The sequence below is a fragment of the Pempheris klunzingeri genome, chromosome 11 (assembly GCF_042242105.1).
Source record: "Pempheris klunzingeri isolate RE-2024b chromosome 11, fPemKlu1.hap1, whole genome shotgun sequence".
In the NCBI taxonomy this organism is placed as follows: domain Eukaryota; kingdom Metazoa; phylum Chordata; class Actinopteri; order Acropomatiformes; family Pempheridae; genus Pempheris; species Pempheris klunzingeri.
This window is the reverse complement of record NC_092022.1, coordinates 23770119-23792768: the sequence shown is the minus strand read 5'-3', so window position 1 is coordinate 23792768 and position 22650 is coordinate 23770119. Positions and strand designations below refer to the sequence as shown.

At 40.8% G+C, this 22650-nt stretch overlaps 1 protein-coding gene across 1 annotated transcript; it reads right to left on the bottom strand.

The window, feature by feature from the left end:
- Window positions 1–976: 976 nt before the first annotated feature.
- Window positions 977–22579, bottom strand: dnajc5ab (DnaJ (Hsp40) homolog, subfamily C, member 5ab). Its single transcript, XM_070839836.1, has 5 exons — window positions 22441–22579; window positions 4296–4476; window positions 3843–4056; window positions 2283–2454; window positions 977–1483 (listed from the first exon to the last, which is right to left on the bottom strand). The coding sequence occupies exons 2-5, from the start codon at window positions 4400–4402 to the stop codon at window positions 1386–1388; spliced, it is 591 nt and encodes a 196-aa protein (XP_070695937.1). The 5' UTR covers window positions 4403–4476; window positions 22441–22579; the 3' UTR covers window positions 977–1385.
- Window positions 22580–22650: the final 71 nt, after the last annotated feature.

Below are 22650 nucleotides of genomic sequence, written 5' to 3'. Positions count from 1 at the left end.
TGATATCTGATCAATACAAATACTGCAAGAGCAAAAATAATGGAGGGGGAAGACTCGGACAAAGGACCTGGCTGGAGGAAAGCCGAAAACATCTGCACCCACAACAGTTAGACCCATAGCTGGTGGTGTGTGACGTGGTGTCGTAAAGGATCCGCACACGCTCAACCCAAGTTACCTGGAGCAGGAACAGGTGCTCAGGATGTGGAGTCTGAACCACAGAGGCACCATTCACTCTTTTACAGGTTAGTGTTCTGAGCAGGTAAAACCATCTTTTAGTGTGTTTGGTAAACGTGTCTCTGTGTTCTGAAGGGTTTCTGCCACATCCAGAAATATTCTGCCGACATTACTGTGGCGTGTGTGAGGAAGCGTACGGGGACCTGCTGAGAGCTTTTAGTGAGAAGATCGGCCTCTGACTGAACACCTCCAAGACCTTTCAAAGGTCTAAGCCCCCACCTCACCCAGTCAACATCTGAGGAAAGGACATCGAGGTGGTGCAATCCTACAAATCCCTATGTGTGCACCTGGACAATAAACAGGACTGGTCCCTGAATACAGATGCCCTCTACAGAAAGGGACAGAGGCGGCTGGACAAGCAGGTTAATAAGGCTGGCTCAGTGCTGGTAGGAGCCTGGATTCACTGGGGATGGTGGTGGAGAGACGCACAAGCTGAAGGTCATCATGGACAACGTCAGCCACCCTGCTCACCACAGAGCAGCCGCAGTGGCTCCTCTCCCTGCGGCCGAGGACTGAGCAGCACAGAGAATCCTTTGTCCCCACAGCCATCAGACTGTACAGCACCTCAGTGACTCATGACCCACCCACTCTCTCTCTCTCTCTCTCTGTCTCCAGCCCCCCACAACAAATGTATTTTTTACATGTCACAGACATGAAAAACATACAGTCGTAGGGGTAATGTTGCTGGTAAGATGTCAATATCACTATTGCCACATACTAATGACAATAAATGACAATGACAAAGACTACCGTCACATGTTTTCCTGGTTGACTTTTGCTGAAAACTGCATGTCACACACAAAAATATGTGAATCTCTGATTGTCGAGATGATGCAGCACCGCAGCCGGCTGAATGTCTGCTCTTCTGGTATGGTAGCAGATTAGAGCAGCGTCAAAATGAAAGGAAGAGGTTCCACAATGAACACGCACTGCTTAGGCAGGCAGTGTGGTCCGGGTGATGGTATGGAGTATTTGCTGGTGTGTGTGTGTGTGTGTGGTATAAACTGCTGCTGTAGATGAAAGGAAAATAATAGAGGGGCTAACAAGACAGTGTTAGTGTTGGTGTGTGTGTGTGTGTGTGTGTGTAGCATGCGCATCACTCCTGTGATTGTGGCGGAGCCGCTTGTGTGCGCATGTGTGTGTGTGTGTGTCTAGTATGCGTCGGTCCTGTAGCTGTGGTGGGCATCAGAGGTGAGCGTGGTGGTTTCTGTGGCTGAGGACGGCTGCATCATGATGGGCTCACTGCCATCTGAGGAAGACAGAGACACACACACACACAAACACACACATTAGATCTAATTCAAACCAAAACAAAGTTTAAAAGACCAAAAAAATAAACAGTGAGATAATAAGAGCGATGGGCTTTGTGGTTCCATCATATCAGTGTGTCTTTGTATTAAAACCTAATGCTGCTTTCCAAATTAACTCAGAATAAACATGTTTATGCAGAGTGCCATCATCTCCATTTCAGTGAAGTGGACCTTTGCACATTTTGTAATGTGACAAACCTTTTTTCTCTGTCGAAATATTTTTGTTTAAATAGGAAAAAAATGTTCATCACTTAAAGTGAAAACATTGTTGTTTGACATTTATTTTTTTAAAGAAAAAAATAATTCATAATAATGATTAATATCATTATTCTCATGAATCCGATTCATTGAGGTAAATGGAGAAGCCCTCCTTTGGTTTATAAATGATCCTAGAAGTATTTTTCTCGTTAAATAAAAATGTATTGTAGTATAATATCAAGAAAGGTGTGTGGGGATATACAGTAGCTGGTTTCTTGTTGATTTATGCTGCCTTTTTTGGAAGTCTTTGCTTCTCTGTGCCATTTTGCTGTTCTTATCTATGCCAAGTAATAAATAGCTATTTATTGATGTATCTCTACTCTGGTAACTAGAGTAGAGATAAGTAGGGTAAATCTATATTTAATTGTAATATATGTGTGTTTCCTGTACAAACTGATGTGTGTTCAAAATAATAATACTAAAATCTGTACATCTGTGTGTACATACAGTAAAGTAACCTATTATTATTACTGCACTCACCTCTCTCGTCAGCGGTCATCTGGGCCTCCAAGTCCTCGGGGGACACGTAGAACTCGGGCTCCTGGTCCATGGGTGGCCGAGGTTTACATTTCCCACAGCAACAGTTACAGCAGCAACACAGGCAACAGCAGAAATAACAGCCTGTGGACAGGCAGCAGAAGACGAACAGGGCCTGGGGGATGGAGAGGGGAAAGAGACATTCAATAACCATAAGAAAGTGATGGAGGTGAACACAGTCTTGGCAGAACAGAGGCGGAGAGACAACAAAGCATCAGTGAATCCCGATTATACACTGAAGGAGCAGGGACATGTTGAAGCTAACAGAAACTGGATCAAGAATCATGTCTTTTCCAAAGGGGAGTATCTATATACAGCTTATGTGCTGTGAAAAGACTCCAGAGTTTAAGAGTTACAACTCCGGTAGTTTGAAACCCTATTTTTTTTTACATATTTTGCTGTCTAAATGACTAGTAGGTACAAAAAGTTTTGGAATTGGTCCAGTAGAATGAAGCCATAGGTGCAACAGAGCCCACTCATAGTACGTCCACTAAAGGTGCTTGTTTTTATCACTAACAGACAAGTGTCTGACAACGTTATGGAAAACATCCCTACAGAGATGGACCTGTAAGACAGTCGTTATATATCACTGTCTTCAAAAGCCTCCAGGCTCCATTGACAAAAACAGTCATTTTACCTGGGGAGTTGCTGGTCTACCACTACCTTGCTAGTTTGTTTGTGTTACTCTTTGACTTCGGCGTTTCAAAGTCTCAGCTCGGATCGATGACCGACACAATATTTGTGTAACACAATAGCAAATAACCCGATCATATTATATTGTTATATTACTATGTTCCTAAAACGTTTTTTGCTTTATTACTAGAACAATCTTGGAGCATGACTTGTACGTGTACTTGTATAATAATATATGTGACTAACACGTCTAAAGTGAATCAGTATGACAGCCAGCTCTTTTCAGGAGTGATAATAAACAGAGATCATCTGTGAATGAGTTATTATAAGTGAAATACACCTCAGGGTTCAAACTCTACGTCAAATCTGAAATTTCCTAACTTTTCCATGACTAAAAAGTTGAACCTCTAAGACCTCTAAGCAAAAAATTATTTGTCTAAACACGTCAGATTCAGGATCTCAGACTCATGTTTGCCTCAGTTGTTTAGTGATTTGACGGCCAGAAGACGGCTAACGTTAGGAGAGAAAGAAATTACAAAAAATATTACTGTGTTGTGAATTAATAAATTTGTATCTTTTTAAATAAGATGCACAGAATTCCAGGATTTTCTATGACTTTCCCCAATAATCTTTTCTTAATTCAATGACTTTCCAGAAATCCCATGGCCTGTGGGCACCCTGACACCTTGAAGGTACAGCTGCTCAGTTAAATAGTAAAAAGTAGTTTACGGAGATAAAGAAACATGCCAAACAAATCTGTGAAAAGCGTCGTCAGTGGAATGAGTCAGTCTGTCAGAAAAAAGAATGTGGACCAGCTGGTTCGCATTGCATGTGTCTGCCTAACAGCCTGTTCCCATCAGTCCATCCTACCTTTGCCCACCAGCTAGACAGAACAAAGTAGGTGTTGACGTTCTCCTCTCCGAACTGCTCTGCGACATACAGGCCCAGCGAGCCGTATTTGTCGTAGATGTTCTTCTTGGTGGCGTCAGACAGGATGGAGTGGGCGTTATTGATTTCCTTAAACTTTTCAGCGGCGTCTGGGTTGTCTGGATTCTTGTCAGGGTGAAACTTCAATGCCAGTTTCCTGTAAAAAGACAGAAAATGAGAGTGGAGGATGTTTGTAATGACACCCTGAGACAGATGGACAATGGATGGATGGATGGATGGATGTCTCATTTTGACCGGTTAAAAGAGTCGATCACAGACCTCTGGCTCCCTCTAGTGGTTTGTTCCATAGAAGACCAATAGTACAGATGAAGGGCACTTGGTTTGTTTTTGAGTGAGCATTTAGTACATTTCTATTCTCATGTGTGGAACATCTACCTGTAACACTTCTTGATGTCCTCTGTCGTGGCAGTCTTGTCAACACCCAGCACGACGTACAGTGATTCTCCTGATGTAGAGAGAGCTCTCTGTCTCTGCTGCTCCATGGCCTCTCTCTCTTTCTCTCTCTCTCTCTCTCTCTCTGGTTCCTTCTCTCTCTCTCACACTCACAGCCTCTCACCTGTCAGGTACAAAAACAAGAGATGAGGACAAAGAAGCTGATGAGCTACAAGTTCAAATAATCAAGTTGCTTTGTTGTTTTTTCCACATATTTCTCAGTTTAAGTCCCTTGATCAGCCTCAAATGACCAAATAGCAAGACAATTCCAAATAATCTACAAAAATCACCTTTTAGATGTGTAGTTGGTCCATTAAGTATTCCTTCTGCTGACTGAATTACACTAAACGTGGTATTTTCTCTCTTTACAGAGGCTCAAGTGGCAGCAGAACAGGCCTGAGTGTTCTTCACAGAGATGGAGGAGAGGACAGTTTTCATCAGGGGTATTAACACAGGAGTTTAAGTGAATAGCTTTTGTGTTAAAAGGAAAGTTGGAAGTGGGGTTGTATGAGGCACTTCACCTCGTGTCAGACAGCCCTTTCTGATGAAAGTTCTTTCTCTCTCTCTCTCTCCTCAAAGCTGCCAGACTCCATTGACAAAAACAGTCATTTTAACTTGCAGATAAAAGGAGTTGCTGACCTCCATCAATGAACTGACATGTTACTTTGGATCCGAATTGACCATTTATCACACCAAAGTCACACAATAACACACACAAACTCACCGAAGGGCCACAGTTCTCGGCTGTCTGACAGCGATATATAACAATGGATTTATTCTTCATATAGCGTACATTTGAACTGATGCTTGACTTTTTATTAATTGGGCCTTTTTTAGGTGGCTAAAATATGCTTCTCTCTCCCCGCCTACAGCAGTGCATAGCTTGGCACCTGTGCCGGGACTCCTGCCCGTTTTAGTTCAAGGAGGTGATGTGTAGAAGGAGAGAAAGGAATAAATGAGTTAAACCAGGGTAACCTGAGTTCATGTCACACAGCCAGCCAGGCAGGTGTATGAGGAAGACAGATTTATAGTCTGTGTCCTGAATGAACTGTTCCAGTAAGCCAGCTGCAGGAAGCAAGATGCAAACCAGAACTTCAAGAACAAGAGGAGGCTGCTCTGTCCGACACACAGTAGTGAAGAAGCAGGAAGTAGCAGAGAGCAGTTAAAGGTATCTTAACTGACTGGTGGGTTTTTCTTGTCACTAGCAGGGTGACGTGCAGCAGCTGCTGTAGTGTAACTTTGTGGTTCAGGACAAGCAAGTGTAAAAGATAAGTAGCAGTTTTAAAAACAGCCTTATTTCACACAGCAATGCACAAATCTCTCAGAGAACACTAGACTGCTCCATTATAAGCATATACAAAAAAGTATAATATTTTCATTTATGGTTTTGCCAAAAAAGTATAGGGTTTGCCTTCATGTACGCAACCTCCTGGTTGTCACTCTGCCGCTGGGCTGAGTGTGAGTCAACAACTACAATCTATTAAAATTATCTTGAACTAGGTGCGTTCTGTGCTGCATCTTTCACTCCCTGACAGGCACCCAAACAAGTGGGTCATCAGTGCTTCATCATCGCCTTCTGAGCATTCAGCACATTTGAAATCTGTGTGAGGACGCCACCCGAGGGCTGCTCAGAGGTGTATCTGCATATCTTTTTTTAAAGACATTAGTAAACACAATACAATAGAGAATAAACACAGTCAGATTTGGGTCTCTGCTTAGTTATTATGCTGTTCCACTTTCTCTCTTGTGTGCCCTCGTTTGTCCCCGTCTCTCTCTCCTTTCCTGCGTCAGTATCGAAGCTTATTTTTGTGTTGTGGGGGACAAACAGAGATCACACCACACACCACACCAAAACGGCCACAAACATGCGTGTGAACCTGCAAACAGCCTAATGGGAGACTCCCCCTGTCTAACTTTGTCCCCACGAGTGCATAGTGATGGCCCGGTCGCTTGGTCCAAGACAAAATTATCAATAGCAAAAGTCACGGTTGGAAAATCCTGATGTCAGTGATGAAACTCAGCAGTAAATAAGGAAGTAATGACCATTAGCGTGATAATGAACAACAAACGACTGTTGCTTACTTGCGAAATTTGATCTACAACACATTCTCAGTCAAATGCCATTTTGGTAAACAGCTGTTCAGAAACACTAGCAAAAATGCAGCTTAAATGGTGGCTGAAATATCAGTATTTCATCACGTTCACTGTCCACACAACAAATGGACAGAAGAGTTTAAAGAGCAGAGCGAGCAGTTATTCTAAAACTCTTCAATGACGAAGTGAATCCAAACAAAATTGGTACATGTCCTGACAGAGAGATATTACAGCATGAAACAGGTATGAAACATTTTCTTAACTTCACACATATTACTAAATTCTTTTTGTTCATTATTACCACTATTTGACCATACCCTCTTATTTTATTTAATGTTCCCTGAATGTACACCTGCCGTCTCTCACTGAAACAACCCTTGATAGAGTTAAGAAGTGACCCGTGGTTCCTTTGATTCAACTGGCTCACTTTGGTCTCAAAGTTCAGGGTGGTTAGTAACTCATTACCGTAACCAAAGACTGTCAGGAATACAGCATATCTGATGTGGAAAACTAGCCAATCAAAGCTGCTGTAGTAACAGCGCACTCTCTTACAATGTTGGTGATTTAGCAGCTGAGACTGATGTTATGTGATATTAGCATTCATGCTAAATCATCTGGTGAAAGCCTGATGAAACGCCTGCAAGAGCTGAAGGAGATCAGTAGTTTCAAGGTGGGTACTGCAGGTCAGTCCTCCCAGCAGAAACAGAATAAAGAACACTAAATCCACACACTGTAGACATACACGGCTTGTGTAAACCAGGCATCATTATAAGCAAATTCACCCGGACCGCAGAACACCGACAAACACAACACGCCCTTCGACTGTAACAACTGTGGGCTAAGAAACCAAGTTCTAACAGGAGGAGAGCTGATTATAAGCCATGTGAATATTTGAGTTGTAAAGTGTTGTTACGGCCTAAGATCGAAGGTTTTAAACATCCTGAAAGAAATCCGCCTCCTGACCTTTGAACTGAACAGTAACTGAGCTCTCCCCCTGGTTGATATAACCCTGTCAGACAGCAGGTGTGCGGGGTTAGCAGGCTTAGAGACCACAGTAAGCCAATTCAGCTACACACACAGACTGGACCAGACTACCAGCCTTAACTGAACAACAAGAAAGTAAGCTGAGAGCTTCCAGTTATCTGTATAACTGCTCATCAATATATCTAATGAACCGAGTGATATAACTGTTGTTTCTGGTTTAACCAAAAGGATCTTACACTTCTATCTCTGTATGGATCCTTTCCATAATGTCATCAGACACTTGGAATAAGAATCTGAGCCTGTTTAGTGGATGTACTTTGATTGAGCATAGTTTCCATGAAGGATTATGTTGCAGCCATTGTAGCCTGTTTGTATATTCATATCTCACTACCAGAAAAGACGCCACAAAAAGACCTCTAAAACTTCTAAAATTGAAATGCAGTTGTCTTAGATTCCCAATAAAATGGCAGCACTGAATATCGTACAAGCAGTAAAGTAACTTTCATATGATTTCAAGCAGTAATGTCATGATAAAATAGATGATTAAGAAAACGATGTTCAGAGAGTGGGCTTTTAAAGTGTTAAAGTATTGTGTGTTTTGGGTTGAGTTTGCCCTAACTGATCCCACAGCATTGATGGCTGCCTCTTACACACCCAACTGTAGTTACACAAAGGCTTTAGCCATTGTCCAAACTTGAATTGTCTGGGTCCAGTTTCTTTAAAAAGCAAAGTGGGAAGTGATAAACGTGAATTCAAGGGTTCAGAAGGACTGTAACCTGATCATGGCCAAAGTGAGAGACATAAAAACCTAATTTCATATTATTTATTATTATTATATTACTTATACTGACATATTTCAGTAACTTTTGCAGCATAAAAACAGCATAAACAAGGTGGATACCAACATGGGTGCTGATGGGGACACTTTTAGTTAGTGCTCTTTGGTACAAACTGTCATCTCTTTATCACCTCAAACATATCTTTGACATAATGTCAGTGTGACATACTTGGCAGTCATAGGGCTCTATCACTCACACTACAAACATGCTATCCTAAGTGTGTGTGTTGAATTAAGTGAGTGGGAGGAGGTTAACTTTGGCAGATTGACACCGGCCAGTTACCTAAACACACTGGGATAATTTTACAAACAGGGTGGGAAAAAGGCTCAATGTGGACTAAGAGCATAACAGAAACACACGCCATAAACAAACACACATACAGGTAAACGTGGCCAGTGGAATATAGAGATGCTAAGAAAACGTATTACATATTGACATTGTTGAAAGCCCCCGTTTGTGTGTCACTCATTAGTCCCTCTAAAGCCCTATATAAGGCACCAGATGGCCTCAGCCCTACAATGCTTCGACAACGACATGCCTGACAGCACATCGATTTAACACCTCCCTAAATCCCACCCACTACTGTGCCTCGGATTAACCAGTCACAACCCAGATTCACCACCCACCTGACTGGGATTAACCAATGAGGGCGATTCGTCTGTACCCCAGGGATTATCATCATACTGAGAGACTGTGCTAATGTTTGTGTGTGTGTGTGTGTGTGTGTGTGTGTGTGCACAGTATGTGTGTGCCTCAAAGACTCAGCCTACCTGAGCAGGCAGCCAATGAGATTTTGTCTTGCTGAATGAGCTGTAAATCAAATTGGCCATTCACAGGAAGAAACAGACTAGAGAGATTTAACACACAGCGTAATGAGAGGTGACACCATATGGTCTGTGTCTTAGACTGTGTGTGTGTGTGTGTGTGAGCCTTAAATGTGTGTGAGCTTTCACACCTGAGTCTCCATTTTCCTTTTTTTTTTTTTTAATGAATTTCATCACTGAAGGATTTTCACTGAGCATGTAATGCTGTAGCTCAGCCTGGCTGCTCTGCTTCATGTTCACCTGACAGTTGTTTTTGTCCTTTGGTCTGAACTAGAGAGGAAAAAACTGACTTTGTTTCTTTACTTGTTTTATGAGGGTTAAGTAAATCCAGCAACTGCGACTAAAGGTGACCCGGGTCCCCAGACTGTGGGACTCTGCCTTTAAATCAGATAGACCACATCATTAGTGTCTTTTACGTCCCCTTTTAAAACTTTTTTTTTTTTTTTTTTTTTAAATAGGAAAACATTTAAGATGTTTTAACAAGTAGCTGGTTTTATCTTCCCACCCGTGCCACTCAAGATTTTTCCCTTTAAATTAAAATGATACATAACTGAGAAGTAGGAGTGGGGGAAATGAATTAAATCCTCAATGAAACATCAATGTAATGTGCTATAATACACTGCATTTTGTGGAAAATATATCCAACTATTCAACATACTGATGCCAAAATGATATAATAACACACTATTGATTGACTACTGATTTGCAGTCATAGTCCACTGTTTTTCTATTATACTTCCAGTGCAGTATGTTTTGCTGCGTGTGTGCTGATAAAGTGTTTTTTTGTTGCTTTATTTTCACAAGGTCACGCGTCATCCTTCACATGTCATCTGGCACAAAATCAACAGGTCACAGCACACACACACACAAATCACAACAAGCAAATCCAGTCCTCGTCAGGGACGCGGCAGGAAAACACGTCGCCAGTGCAGGATGTGGTGATGGCAGCGCACCAACACTTAAAAAAATAGAGAGGAGCACTGATATGTGTGGTTGGAGCTAAATGTACACGACCCATACATGTGTATCAATTCATAAAAATGTTTTGTTTTTATAACAAGCCTGTACGAAACACGTGGCGCATGATAGACTCATGTGAACGTTGATGTGTCTCAGCTGTCCATCTGTGTTTGGATCACTGAAATACATCTTAAAACCAAGTGTAAACATGGTCTTACCAAAGTTCAAATGAAGAAATTGGTGACAACACTCAGGAAAATAAAATCCATCGAACTGAGATAGTAGATTTTCAGCTAGAGTGCAACCCCTTAAAAAAGAAAACTGGAGATATCTTAATGAATAGCTAACATGCACTAAACAGAATGGCTATGTGTCTTATAGTGTCCAGTCCTACTAGCTCAATCAATCAATCAATCTTTATTTATATAGCGCCACATCACAACAGCGTTATCTCAAGACGCTTTATATGAAGAGCAAGTCTAAACCAAAGCTCAGAATAGTTACGTTTTACTGTGCGTGTTCAAACCAACAGAGGATACAGCGATATATGTTCTGTTCTGCAAGACGTTAACATTCTCCGTCTCCATCAACAGAACATAATCAAACAGTCTGTGAAAATCTGAATAGCTGCCAATGATGGAGCCGTCTGTATATTCACGGTGACTTAATGACCGCTTGATTAATAACACTAAACGCACTAACATATGAGACTATGTTTAGAATTCATGGCTTTGCATAAATCCTCTCACAACATCAGGGATTTGGAAACAGAGGAAAGAAAGAAAAGACAAGTAAAATAGAAACATGTGGCCAAAAGAACCTGCACAATATGATGCAACAAATCATGTGCCATTATTAACCAACTGCAGGCTTTGTGTACTGAGGCAGGCAAGGGGGAAGGGGGGGGTGTTGCTGTTTGAAGATTTTCAGAAGCTCTGCCAATGAGCCTGAACAGACTGCAGGGAAAAAAGCTGGTGCAACACCTCCCTTTGGAAACTATTTTTTCTTTGGTAGAGAACAAGGATAACACTGCATTGTTCTCACCTTGGAAACTCAAAGAGGTCAAAAAACATGAGATGTAATCATACTAAAAAGTACCAATCACACAACAGATATCTAATAAACCAGCTGGCCCAATATATCCATCAGTCTTAGCTTACTGCACATTGTTATCAGTGTTAATGATACTAACACATAAGTGGAAGTTGGTATAACTATACAATGTTTTAAATATCAGCTGTTCTTCTGTTTTTTACAACTATTGTTATCACATTTTTCATTTAAACTGGATTATTTACAGTGCATCCGGAAAGTATTCATACCGCTTCACTTTTTCCACATTTTGTTATGTTACAGCCTTATTCCAAAATGGGTTAAATTCCTTTTAATTTAGCACAGTGGTCTCCATCATTTATAAATGGAAGAAGTTTGGAACCACCAGGACTCTTCCTAGAGCTGGCCGCCGGGCCAAAATGAGCAATCAGGGGAGAAGGACCTTGGTCAAGGAGGTGACCAAGAACCCGATGGTCACTCTGACAGAGCTCCAGCGTTCCTCTGTGGAGATGGGAGAACCTTCCAGGAGGACAACCATCTCTGCAGCACTCCACCTATCAGGCCTTTATGGCAGAGTGGCCAAACGGAAGCCTCTCCTCAGTAAAAGGCACGACAGCCCGCTTGGAGTTTGCCAATAGACACCTAAAGGACTCTCAGACCATGAGAAACAAAATTCTCTGGTCTGATGAAACCAAGATTGAACTCTTTGGCCTGAATGCCAAGCGTCATGTCTGGAGGAAACCAGGCACCGCTCATCACCTGGCAAATACCATCCCTACGGTGAAGCATGGTGGTGGCAGGAACTGGGAGACTAGTCAGGATCGAGGGAAAGATGAATGCAGCAAAGTACAGAGAGATCCTTGACGAAAACCTGCTCCAGAGCGCTCTGGTCCTCAGACTGGGGCGAAGGTTCACCTTCCAACAGGACAACGACCCTAAGCACACAGCCAAGCTGACAAATGAGTGGCTTCAGGACAAGTCTCTGAATGTCCTTGAGTGGCCCAGCCAGAGCCCGGACTTGAACCCGATGGAACATCTCTGGAAATAACTGTGCACTGATGCTCCCCATCCAACCTCATTGAGCTTGAGAGGATGTGCAAAGAGAAACTCCCCTATTTAACATTCACAACAAGGACATGTCTGCCATTTAGAAACAAAGAAACTCTGATGGAGAAGTTGGGTGTTTTAGTCTCAAGGCACGACATGAGATTAGTCAGGAAGATCGCTGTCTGACTGATACACTTCCCTTTGCTGGATTTCAAATCAGCAGTTCTCCGGTCATTACTTGATTCGATCAGCCAAATGATTGGAGAATATGGTTGTTATATTACAGTGCATGTGAAGCAAGAGCCACAATCCAAATTATTAAAAAATTCAAGGCTGTTTTCCTCCTCAACTCTTCTGTTGTGTGTGTCTGTAAGGGAGACTGAGGAAAAATAGGCCATAGTTCCTGTTGTCAGCTTGCATCAAAAGAAGCTGTCACTCCACTGAGCAACAGTGAGCTGCAACCTATATTTTATACAAAAAGGATAAGAATGCAAAAAAAAAAATCTTTTGTTAGTGATGGTCCTGTTATAACTGGAGAAAGTGCTTACTCTTTTTTTGCATTTCCTGTCTTTCCTGTCACTTCCTTCGGGCAAGAGATTGTCACTATCTTGCACAATTCTGACATGACAGTGACTTGTGAATATGTTTACTTCCCTGACAAATAGCCAAGAGTGGTTAAAGACAGTCCCTTGTGTCTGTCTTATGTGAAGCTAACACTGATACACAGGTGAGTGAACTGTTGTGAGTTCATGCATGAAACAGCTGTTTTAGTTGATTTGATCATTTTCTGTGTCACACACTGATGGTAGATCTAGTCAGTACGGTTATTAAAAACTTGTGTCATATACAGTATATGGTATACGCTCACATAACAAACAAGTAAACCCGGCCAAATCCTATTCCTGATGGGGTAAGTGTGTGTGTGTGTGTGCGTGCGGTCACTTTCAGTTCAGTATTAAACCTCTGTCTATCTAGGGAAGGTACACTGAACGCCAAAGCTCTTTCACAGCAACACCCACATGCACCCAGTGACTCTGTCGAGTACAGCCTAACTTTAGTATGCATACCTTCTGTAGGTGTTAGTTACTGGACGACATTTCTGGTCAAAGTTTCAATTGAACAGAGAAGATGCTCAAATGAAGCTTTGAATGTCTGCCTTTATATTTTATGACACCTTTCAGAAAATAAAATCCTCAATTTGAATTAAGTGATTCATCTGATTAAATATGAGTGAGTCTGTTTTTAATCAGGCCCAAAAATACTGAAAAAAACGCAAGTGATACTTGTGACTAATAAATGACCTAAGTGAAGCTCCGGGAAGTGGAGTTATCTCCATAATCTAGCTGTGCTGTGCTGCAGCGGGGCGGCCTGCTAGTGGAACATGACTGGAGTGGAGCACGAAGTGGAAGAATAAAAGAAGAATAAGACCACGAGCGAAAGACTTTTTGGCTTGTTATCATCGGGTGGCATGCTAACATAGCATCTCAGGGTCTTCATCCTCCACCTCCTTTTCTGCCTTTGAATGTACTGTGGTGATAGAGCCTCGCAGCTGTTAACAGACTGTTACCCAGCATGCGATTTGGCCGTGTCTCTTCGCTCACTACAATCACTAGTGTTACTAATAATCAACATGCTGACCAGATGAAGATCCAAGTAGGATTTTCACTCTGTGCACTGATAACCTTGCACCTACATGCACGTATTAAAACTCTCCTTCCACTATGGTGTTTTGCCCAGTTAAAGAGAGATAGTTATGGGTTATCAATTGTTGTGTTATAAAGTTAGAACCGTTAAAAAGGTGCGCAGTCCCCCTCACAATATTCAGCATGTGGACAAAGTAGTAATTTCTCTCCCTAAGTGGCTTATTATGAATGGGAAGATAAAAGAAAATCCTATAAAATAAACCCTACAAAATTAAACCAGAAAACAACTACTTTTTCAGTCAGGATAATGGATCATTAGTCAGTACTATTGACTACACCAGCTCACCATTCTGAGCTTCAGGCTTATTTCAATCAATTATCAGTCTTTTCATCCCTCTCTCTGTTGCAATCATCAGCTGTAGGAACCCCTCTTTATAATAATGACAATTAGGATGAATCAAATTTCCAACATTGAATAAAATTGAATTAGATTAGATTTACACAATAATGTTCATGCTTCAACAGTGACATTGACACAACAAAGCACACACTTGGTCAGATGATTTCTGCAAACTTGGGAATGCCAGCAAAGCAAAGTAAATGCACAGTATGTCCTTTCATTAGTATTCATTATTAGCTAGGGTTGCAAAAGGTCAGTACATTAGAGTGATTAAATAGATTGTATTAACAGGGAGAATATAATTTAGATTTTTACTCTACCAGTAGATAGTAGCAAAGTACACCTTATGCTACTATGTGCTAGCTAGCTGTTACCATGTGGGATGGACCGTCATTGAGCATGCTAATCAAGAAGGTAATTCATCTATTTCCATTGATTCTTTATTGTAAAACATTCCATTTATAAATCAGTTGTTCACTTTAAACCCCAAGAATACAAGTCAAAGATTATTGATTATTGACTAATTGTTTCAGGCCTTGACAGATCCAGCTTGACGTCACTTTGTACTTTGGGATTTCACAGTTTTGGTAAGTTTATTATCATTTTACTCCCCAGCTGATTTTGTTTTTCGTCATTTCAAGCATTTGTTTAAAATCTTACATGACTCTTTACTTGATGAAAGTGCAGCTACTGCCCATCTTCATCCTCTTTTCTCTCCACGCCTGCACTTTCTCTACCACTGTGTCAGTCTCTCCCTTGCATTTCCTTTTTCTGTTTTCCCTTTTCCTCCCCCTTCTCCAGTTCACATCCATCTTGCACTTCTCCTCCATCACCCTCTCTCTTCCCCTCTTTTCTCACTCTCAGATGATATTTCGTTCCCCATCCTCTCCTCCTCTTGCAGCATTTTTACACCTCTTCACTGCTTTTAATTTCTTAGCCTTTCAATCTCTCATCTCTGTCACCTTTTCTTTTTCCATTTCCAAACACCACCTTTCCTTAGAGCCTCATTAACACTTCACTTCCCTGTCTCACCTACTTTCACCCTGTTTAGAGTACATGGTGATCATTATTGAATTAGTTCATAGTTATAGTTCACTGTCCATTTAAATGAAAAAGAAAGAGGTTCCATTAGCAGTATTATTAAGTATCATCAAGGAAATGTTGACATAGCTACAGTCTTTTATGCTGGAGGTTACACACACACTTCCATCCTCTTCAGCTCCTCTCTCACTGCTCAGATATTAGTCTCTGAGTGGTCTTCCGGGAATCTGGCCTAACTGTTGTCGCTATGGCTCTCATAGCAAAGTCAACATGCTTTAACAAACACCAGACCAAGTCAATTATGTCCTCACGGGCCTAATTTTTTCTGCTTTTCATTGTTCAAAATTTTGGCTCTTTCATTGACATATGTGATCATGCATCAGTCATCATTTTTACTAAACAAAGAACTGAAAAAGAAAACTTTAAATGAAAGAAATAGCAGTACATTAGTACTACTCACTTAATGTCCTCAAGTTATTATTCTCTCATGTGATAATTTAATGCTTTTCTGTGTCATATATTATAGTATTGAACACCTTTGGATTCTGGACAGTTGATCGGACAAAACAAGACATTTTAAGATGTCACCTCCGACTCCAGGGAATTATGACATTTTATAGACAAAAGAATTAGTAGCTTATTTGAGAATTAGTGTATTAATCATTAATGAAAATAATTGTTAGCTGCAGCTCTGAGGCTTCACACAAAACAACTCGAACACTAAATAAACTCTAAAAGACACACACACACACAACATGTTCATGCCTGAAAATCAATAGGTGGTAACACAGCCACAATGCTATGACTGGCACAGTAAACACAGCTGCTGCACACGTGCATGCAGGGCAGGAAACTAACCACTGACACATCTCAGTATTTACTCACTCAAAGCTTTCATGAATGTAGAATAAAACAAGATGATTTGGATGATATTTAAAGCTAACTTTTTTCTTGTGTGCTTCCTTTGCGTTGGAGAAATCTCTTAGCCAGGCTCCAGAGACATTTGAATCACTACCCGCTTCTCTGTGTTTTTCAGCGACTCAAACAAACTCAAACAGGTCTCGTGTTGTGCTCACTGATGGCCGTTTCCCAAAAAACAACTGAGCCAATCAGACCTTTGTATGAGATGAGAGCAAAGCAGCTGCACAGGTTGTCGTATGTCAGCTCATATAAATAAAAACACCCGATATATTTTTCTTCAGTTGTCATGAACAATGTTAACTGCTGGCAACTGCTACCACAGCGTCTTCAGTGCTGACTGAAGATGATGTCATCAACACGCATGTGAGACTTGCAATGCTTGGGATCTCCACCCTATTCCAAGACAAGTGTGGTGTGGTTGGTTAGGAGTAGAAACAGCCCACATGATGACAAGTGTTATGGATGATTTGTCTGTGAGGATCCAGGGACATCCTCATGAGTATTTTGTAAAAGGAATCTTGGTAATGAACTGGTAAAAGTCCAGTTGGTCCAGTAGTGAAACATCTTCAAGTTACCTTTGACTTACTAAGAGAGTCATGCTTCCATTGGTCAGCATGACTAAACTAAAGGGACTTCATCAAAGAACAACGAAACTAATTCAAGCTGAGTAGACAAGGCCATCAGTGGGAGCAAAGGATAGCTCTATACAAATTAAAGACACAGACACACACACACACACACACAACTTCACAGCCTGCTTTTCCCACCAGTCTCTACATCTTGGCACAGGCTTACACTGTGATGCAAAATTCAATTCATTAGCTAATGTCCAATCAGCTGTCTGCATTCGTGCGTGAGCTTCCTAAATGGACACACAAATGCCAAACAGGTACCACTGGGCAAACTGTGTGTGCACATACTGTCCTGTACTCTCCAATGGAAGTGAGGCAGTCACTGCACTCTTTTACCGAATTCATCTTAAAAACAATGAATGAATGTGTAACAAGATCAGCAAGTTAGCAAGACAAATTAGTAAAATGAATATTGATTGAGAAGTTAAACACATTTGTCTTTCACTTGACTCATTTATTGATCAGTAACGAATTTCAGCAGTGCTTCTTTCATTATCAACAAATGACTTGTTTCTCAGTTATTTTACTAGGGAACATGTGACATCTGTGCTTAAATAACAATAATGATTAGTCCTAACTGATGATGAAAATAGTTGCCCAATAACTTTTCTAACTTCTATTCCTCTAACTGTTTCAGCTCCAGTCAAAATGATAGCTACGCTACTACAGCGAACTCTTGTTTGTCCAAATCACGGGTGAGAGTTGGCTGTCAATCATTAAGTTTCATCCCTCTTATTTTACAGCATTAAATTACTGATTAAAACGAAACTGCTCAGAAAAATGAAAACTTGAGCACACATCAGTATGATAAGAACTAACTAAAATGACAGAACCCATCTTTGGGAAAAATGTATTTGATATGTACTTTGACCTCTCAGTCTGGCCATGTCCTGTTCGCCAACATGGACATGCTACTACTTTCTCAGTTAATACATTTCATCCATTCAGTCAGATAACATTTAAAAAGTCTAGAGGAGATGCTCAATTAAATCATTTTAATACCAATTATGTTAGCGGAGGGCTAACCAGTTGCTAGCTAGCTTGGCTGACATGCTCCATGGGCCCCACAATGCGGAATACCCGAGTGATGAAGTGTAAGTGTTTTGGCTGAATGCAACACTGAGCAGCTTTCATAGGGATGAACAGAGCCCATGTCTCCAGTGCTATATCCAGTTCTCTTTATACATCCAAGGTGTTTGCTTAACACACCAAAATTACTGTTTCTGACAATGGAGTCTGTTGGCTTTGAACTTTGTGAAAAACACTGGAGTTATCCTCATTTAAGAAGCAGCTTCTCTTATTACGTCATTAGTTGGTAGATAATTTCACTAAAAAAACGTCGTACCTCATACAGAAGAGTAAATCTATGTGGAATCACTGTCAACAAGTAGAGAGGCAGGGGTGAAATGATGCAGAGAAACAGGGCGGAGGAGTCAGAGTGATGAAGAGGGAACGACAGAGACAGACGGACGAGAGACGGCTGGGTCAGGAGGATAGAGATGGGCTGACAGACAGAACGAAAGGATTGGTTCAGGGTGAGAAACAGAAGGAGACAGAGAGTGTGACGTTGCCGGAGAAGGGAAAGTGAAGATGAATATTTGACAGCCTCATGTGACCTGCGATCACAGGACCTTGACACCATCCTGTCTGGAGGACACACTCATGACAAGACTCATGACCTGAGGCTACCAAGCAGCCATAATCTCTCATTCAAAAAGAAAACAGTGGTGCTTAATTAGGCTGGGGATCATTGATTTCTCTGATTAGGAGGACAGTGCACACCTATAGATGGTGCAGATGGCCTTGTACCCACAGCTAGAAGAAGTGAGTCTATTAGCTCAACTGGATGTCAATGTGTTCAAGTAGCAGTGCTTAAGTAGGGAAAACAACTGCAAAGATGGCTGGTTGGTTGAACTTTACTATACTGTACAAAACATATTCACAAAGTCAATGTCTTCTTTTTAAAATTACGAACAAATTTAAACCACTCCCTGTTTATGTGTGCCACCTTTCAGAAATGTCACATTTGACTGACACCAATTCAGCAGTTCGCTGTACCATTAAATAAATAAATAAATAATTTCACACGGACAAGTAATATTGACCTTTCTTTCCCAGCTAGGATTTACATCTGAGAAGCTGGAACAAGCAATGCATTTTTGCTTGGCTCAAACACCTAATTGATTATTACATTATCATTCATTTCATTTCAGCTTAAGAGCCAGTTAAAAACACTGATTCCATAAAACACAAAAATGTCACAATTACACACAAACACATGGGTAAATGCATGTCACTGTATAATAAAAATAATAAATGTGCTGGTTTTTCTCTCATTAGTCGGGCTGGAGAAGAAGAATCACTTCTCAGCTCAGTTCCTGCACTCATCTGTGATTCTAATGTCAGAGACTGAATACGAAACCTGTCAACCTTCTGTGTGAGGATACAAATATCAATACCAAATACCAGCGCGCCAAAGTAGGAATCCCAGCTGGGGGATAATTTTAGGTTTTCAAGGGTCATGGCAGAGACACTGTGGCACTACAGCTAGTCGAAGTTACTAGAATAGACACAGTTAGGTAATTGATGCAACTATCATAAAATAAAAAAAAAAATCTTAATCACACTGAACAGAAACAAGCTTGTATTTTGTAGAATTTTCTAAATTCTTGAAAAATCCCATCATCGCTCAGAGAAATGTACATTCCCACACATTATTAACAACTGATCATAAACTTCGTCTAAATTTACATTGGCTAATGAATCATTTTCACTTTGAATTTGTCAAAACTTGCCTAAAAAGGTTCATGCACACCACTAAGATTTGTGATGTCTAAAAGCAAGAGAAGAAAAAAGGAAAACTCCTGGACAATGTGCTCTTACTCACAAAAACCTATATTATAAGCACAACATCTCATTATACTTGATGTAGGTCTAGGGACCGAAACTAAGTTTGGCAAAATGTCTTTAGTCCAAACGACTAATTAAGTACTCTAATAGTATAGTAAATAAATTAATCAATTCTCTGTCATTGCAAAATGGATATGTAGGCAGAAAAAGATATTTGAAGACATGATCTTAGGCTCTGGGAAACTGTATTGTCTGACATTTTATACACTAAGCAGTTAATGACGTAATCCAAAATAAATAAATAAACAGCAGATTACATGATGACAAAAATAATTTTAGTGGCAGTCCTAGTTGTTTTAATAAATGATCAGTATACAGAAGCGCCTTTAGTTTCCAGTGTGTGGCAGCAGTGATAATCTCCTTCTCTGACCTACTACTGGTCTGTTATCTACGTGTAACCTGATTCGATGTGACTGGCTTTTGTATGAGTCACTGATGACCATTTGTACTACAGCTCATGCTGGTTCCCCACAGCCCTTACTCAGACCAGCTGAGTCACAATAAAACAATTTGGTTGATTTGGTAAAATGTTTCCGTGACATGAACTGTAAAATAAAGCTGACGTAGACTACATGACATTTTTAAGACATAACTTGCCGGAAAGGACCACTCCCTGAAGTCAATGCAATTTATGCATAATTTAAGCACTTAAAACATCATCCACTCAAACACATGATAACTAGTCATGCCTCTGTGGGCTAAGGCTGAACTACAATGGCTGTTAAAATACGTCCTTTGTGGCACTACCCCTTATAATGGCACTCTCTAAAACTGCTTGAACAGTATCTAGACATAGATAGCCACTATGAAATTGTCTAATCAATCATTTGAGTATAAATGACCACTATAGAGATTATAGTTGCATTGGCTAGTCAATTAATCAGCTATTAATTGGCAACTATTTAACTTAATCATATCTCAAGCAAAATAGCCAAAAATGTGATATTTCAGGTTTTTCAAACGTGAGGATTTGCTGCTTTCCTTGGTCTTTACATTATATTATAGTAAATTTAATACTTTTCGGTTTGGTTTGCTTGGACATCACATGACCTTTGAAGGCTTTTCTAATGTTGACCAAAGACCAAAGATTATCTACAGATTCATCTGTAATAAACATAATTGTTAGTTGCAGCCCTAAAAGAGATATACTTTTTCTAGTGATGTCAATATCCAGTATTTTCAAGAGTTTTAATATAATTGCAAGGACACACCCACACAACAACCAGTACAAAAATCTGTACTTCAGTGAGTTGTGCAGCTGATGTCAGTGCATTCATTAATTGGTTATGCATGTCACAAATGTTTGCTAATGATTTGTGGGTAACTACATAGATGACTGTATATATCAGTGTTTATTTATGCAAACAAGTAATTCATCTTCTTCAATAACTATGAAGATACAGCAGAACATTTTCTTCATGGAAGATCTTTTTTCACAGAAAACTTTTACAGGTCAAAGTCAAAGTGCTTTTCAGTTGCCAAATGACTAACTCTAAGCCGATACTTGTACTGTTATTCCATTTTTATTCTCCTGCTAGTTTGACAATCATATTAAGCGGTATGCTCCCATATTAAATCATCACAAAAAAGACAAAACCATACGCTGGAAGTAACATTCGACCAATTCCACCTTCGCTGCTTTTCAAAACTGATTATCATACAAAACCAATACTATGCAGACACAGCACATTATAGCAATACCATTACATCGGACTGTTTCACTACAATCTGCAATCAAGACATAGTAGTGAAGCAGCTAAAACTTCAGAATGAAGAAAATATATAACAGTGACAAAAAAGGATCTCAGTATTAAGAACACATACCAGGATGACTTGCAAAGCAAGGTCTGCAATCTGACTTTAAAAGATTATGACTGTGGTTAATGGTACACCCAGAGTGGCTGACTACAACCACAACTGCAGCTGTTCAATAAAGTTTTCTTGATAAAATGTTTATAACATCTTCTGCCACGAACATGCATGCACTTTCACACACCCACGCAGTCAGCCAGTTTGTAATACAACCTGCCACTCCATATACACATCACAAGAGGACGGAAAAAGGCACCAGCTCTGCTCCAGCTATTTCAGATTCGCTCGCAAGCCAACCAATAATAGGACCTGCCCCATTAAGAGCAACACAATGGAAAGAATGTATAGTACTCAGCGGTGGACTGGCAAATAGTCTGGCTATTATGTTGACATGCGATTAATCAACTTGTGAGGGAAGTTGCACCTGTCTCTCGGACATGAGCCCCTCAATTGGAAAATCCGGATTTATCCTCTGATGTTTTCTCACTGTATAAACTCACTCAGTCACGTTAGAAACCCATAAAAATAATCGCCCCGGGGTCTGAATGCACCGTCTGCCTGCCCTCACGTACTGTAGGTTCGTGACTCTCAACCGAAATAGACAATACCGGGTCGGCTCGGGAGTCAAACCGTGGTTAAAGCGGATAATCTCCAGGCACCGCATCAAAGGAACACGAACACACACACACACACACACACACACACACACACACACACACACACACACACACACACACACACACACACACACACACACACACACACACACACACAGAGCATCCATGTTGGTTAGCCAGTCCGTAGCCTAGCCTTCTCTGAGCGATATGCCTGGTTTGAATAAGCCAGCTAGCATTTAGCTCGCTAACTAATCCAAGGACAGCAAAGCTGACTAATGTTAGCCCGCTGGCTAACTGTGCGCGCTCCTTACCTCTTTTCAAACCCGGGCAGTGTGGCTTCTGCTTTCTGACTGAAGACTAACTCGATTTTTAAAGTGCTCGCATCTCAGTTGGGCTTTGCGCTCCGCCACTGGACCATTCACACAGCCGGTGTCTCAGCCACCGAGCTAACGGCTACACCGGGAGGGCGCGAGCTGTCAATCCGTGCACGGAAACACCTCCTCCTCCTCTGCTCGCGCCCG

What these genes read in the sequence shown, in the direction of transcription:
- dnajc5ab (XM_070839836.1), bottom strand. Translation starts at nt 4,402, where the DNA reads ATGGAGCAGCAGAGACAGAGAGCTCTCTCTACATCAGGAGAATCACTG. An exon ending in GACATCAAGAAGTGTTACAG is followed by an intron (nt 4,057 to 4,295) that starts GTAGATGTTCCA and finishes GTCTTTTTACAG; the next exon opens with GAAACTGGCATTGAAGTTTC. An exon ending in TGTCTAGCTGGTGGGCAAAG is followed by an intron (nt 2,455 to 3,842) that starts GTAGGATGGACT and finishes TCCATCCCCCAG; the next exon opens with GCCCTGTTCGTCTTCTGCTG.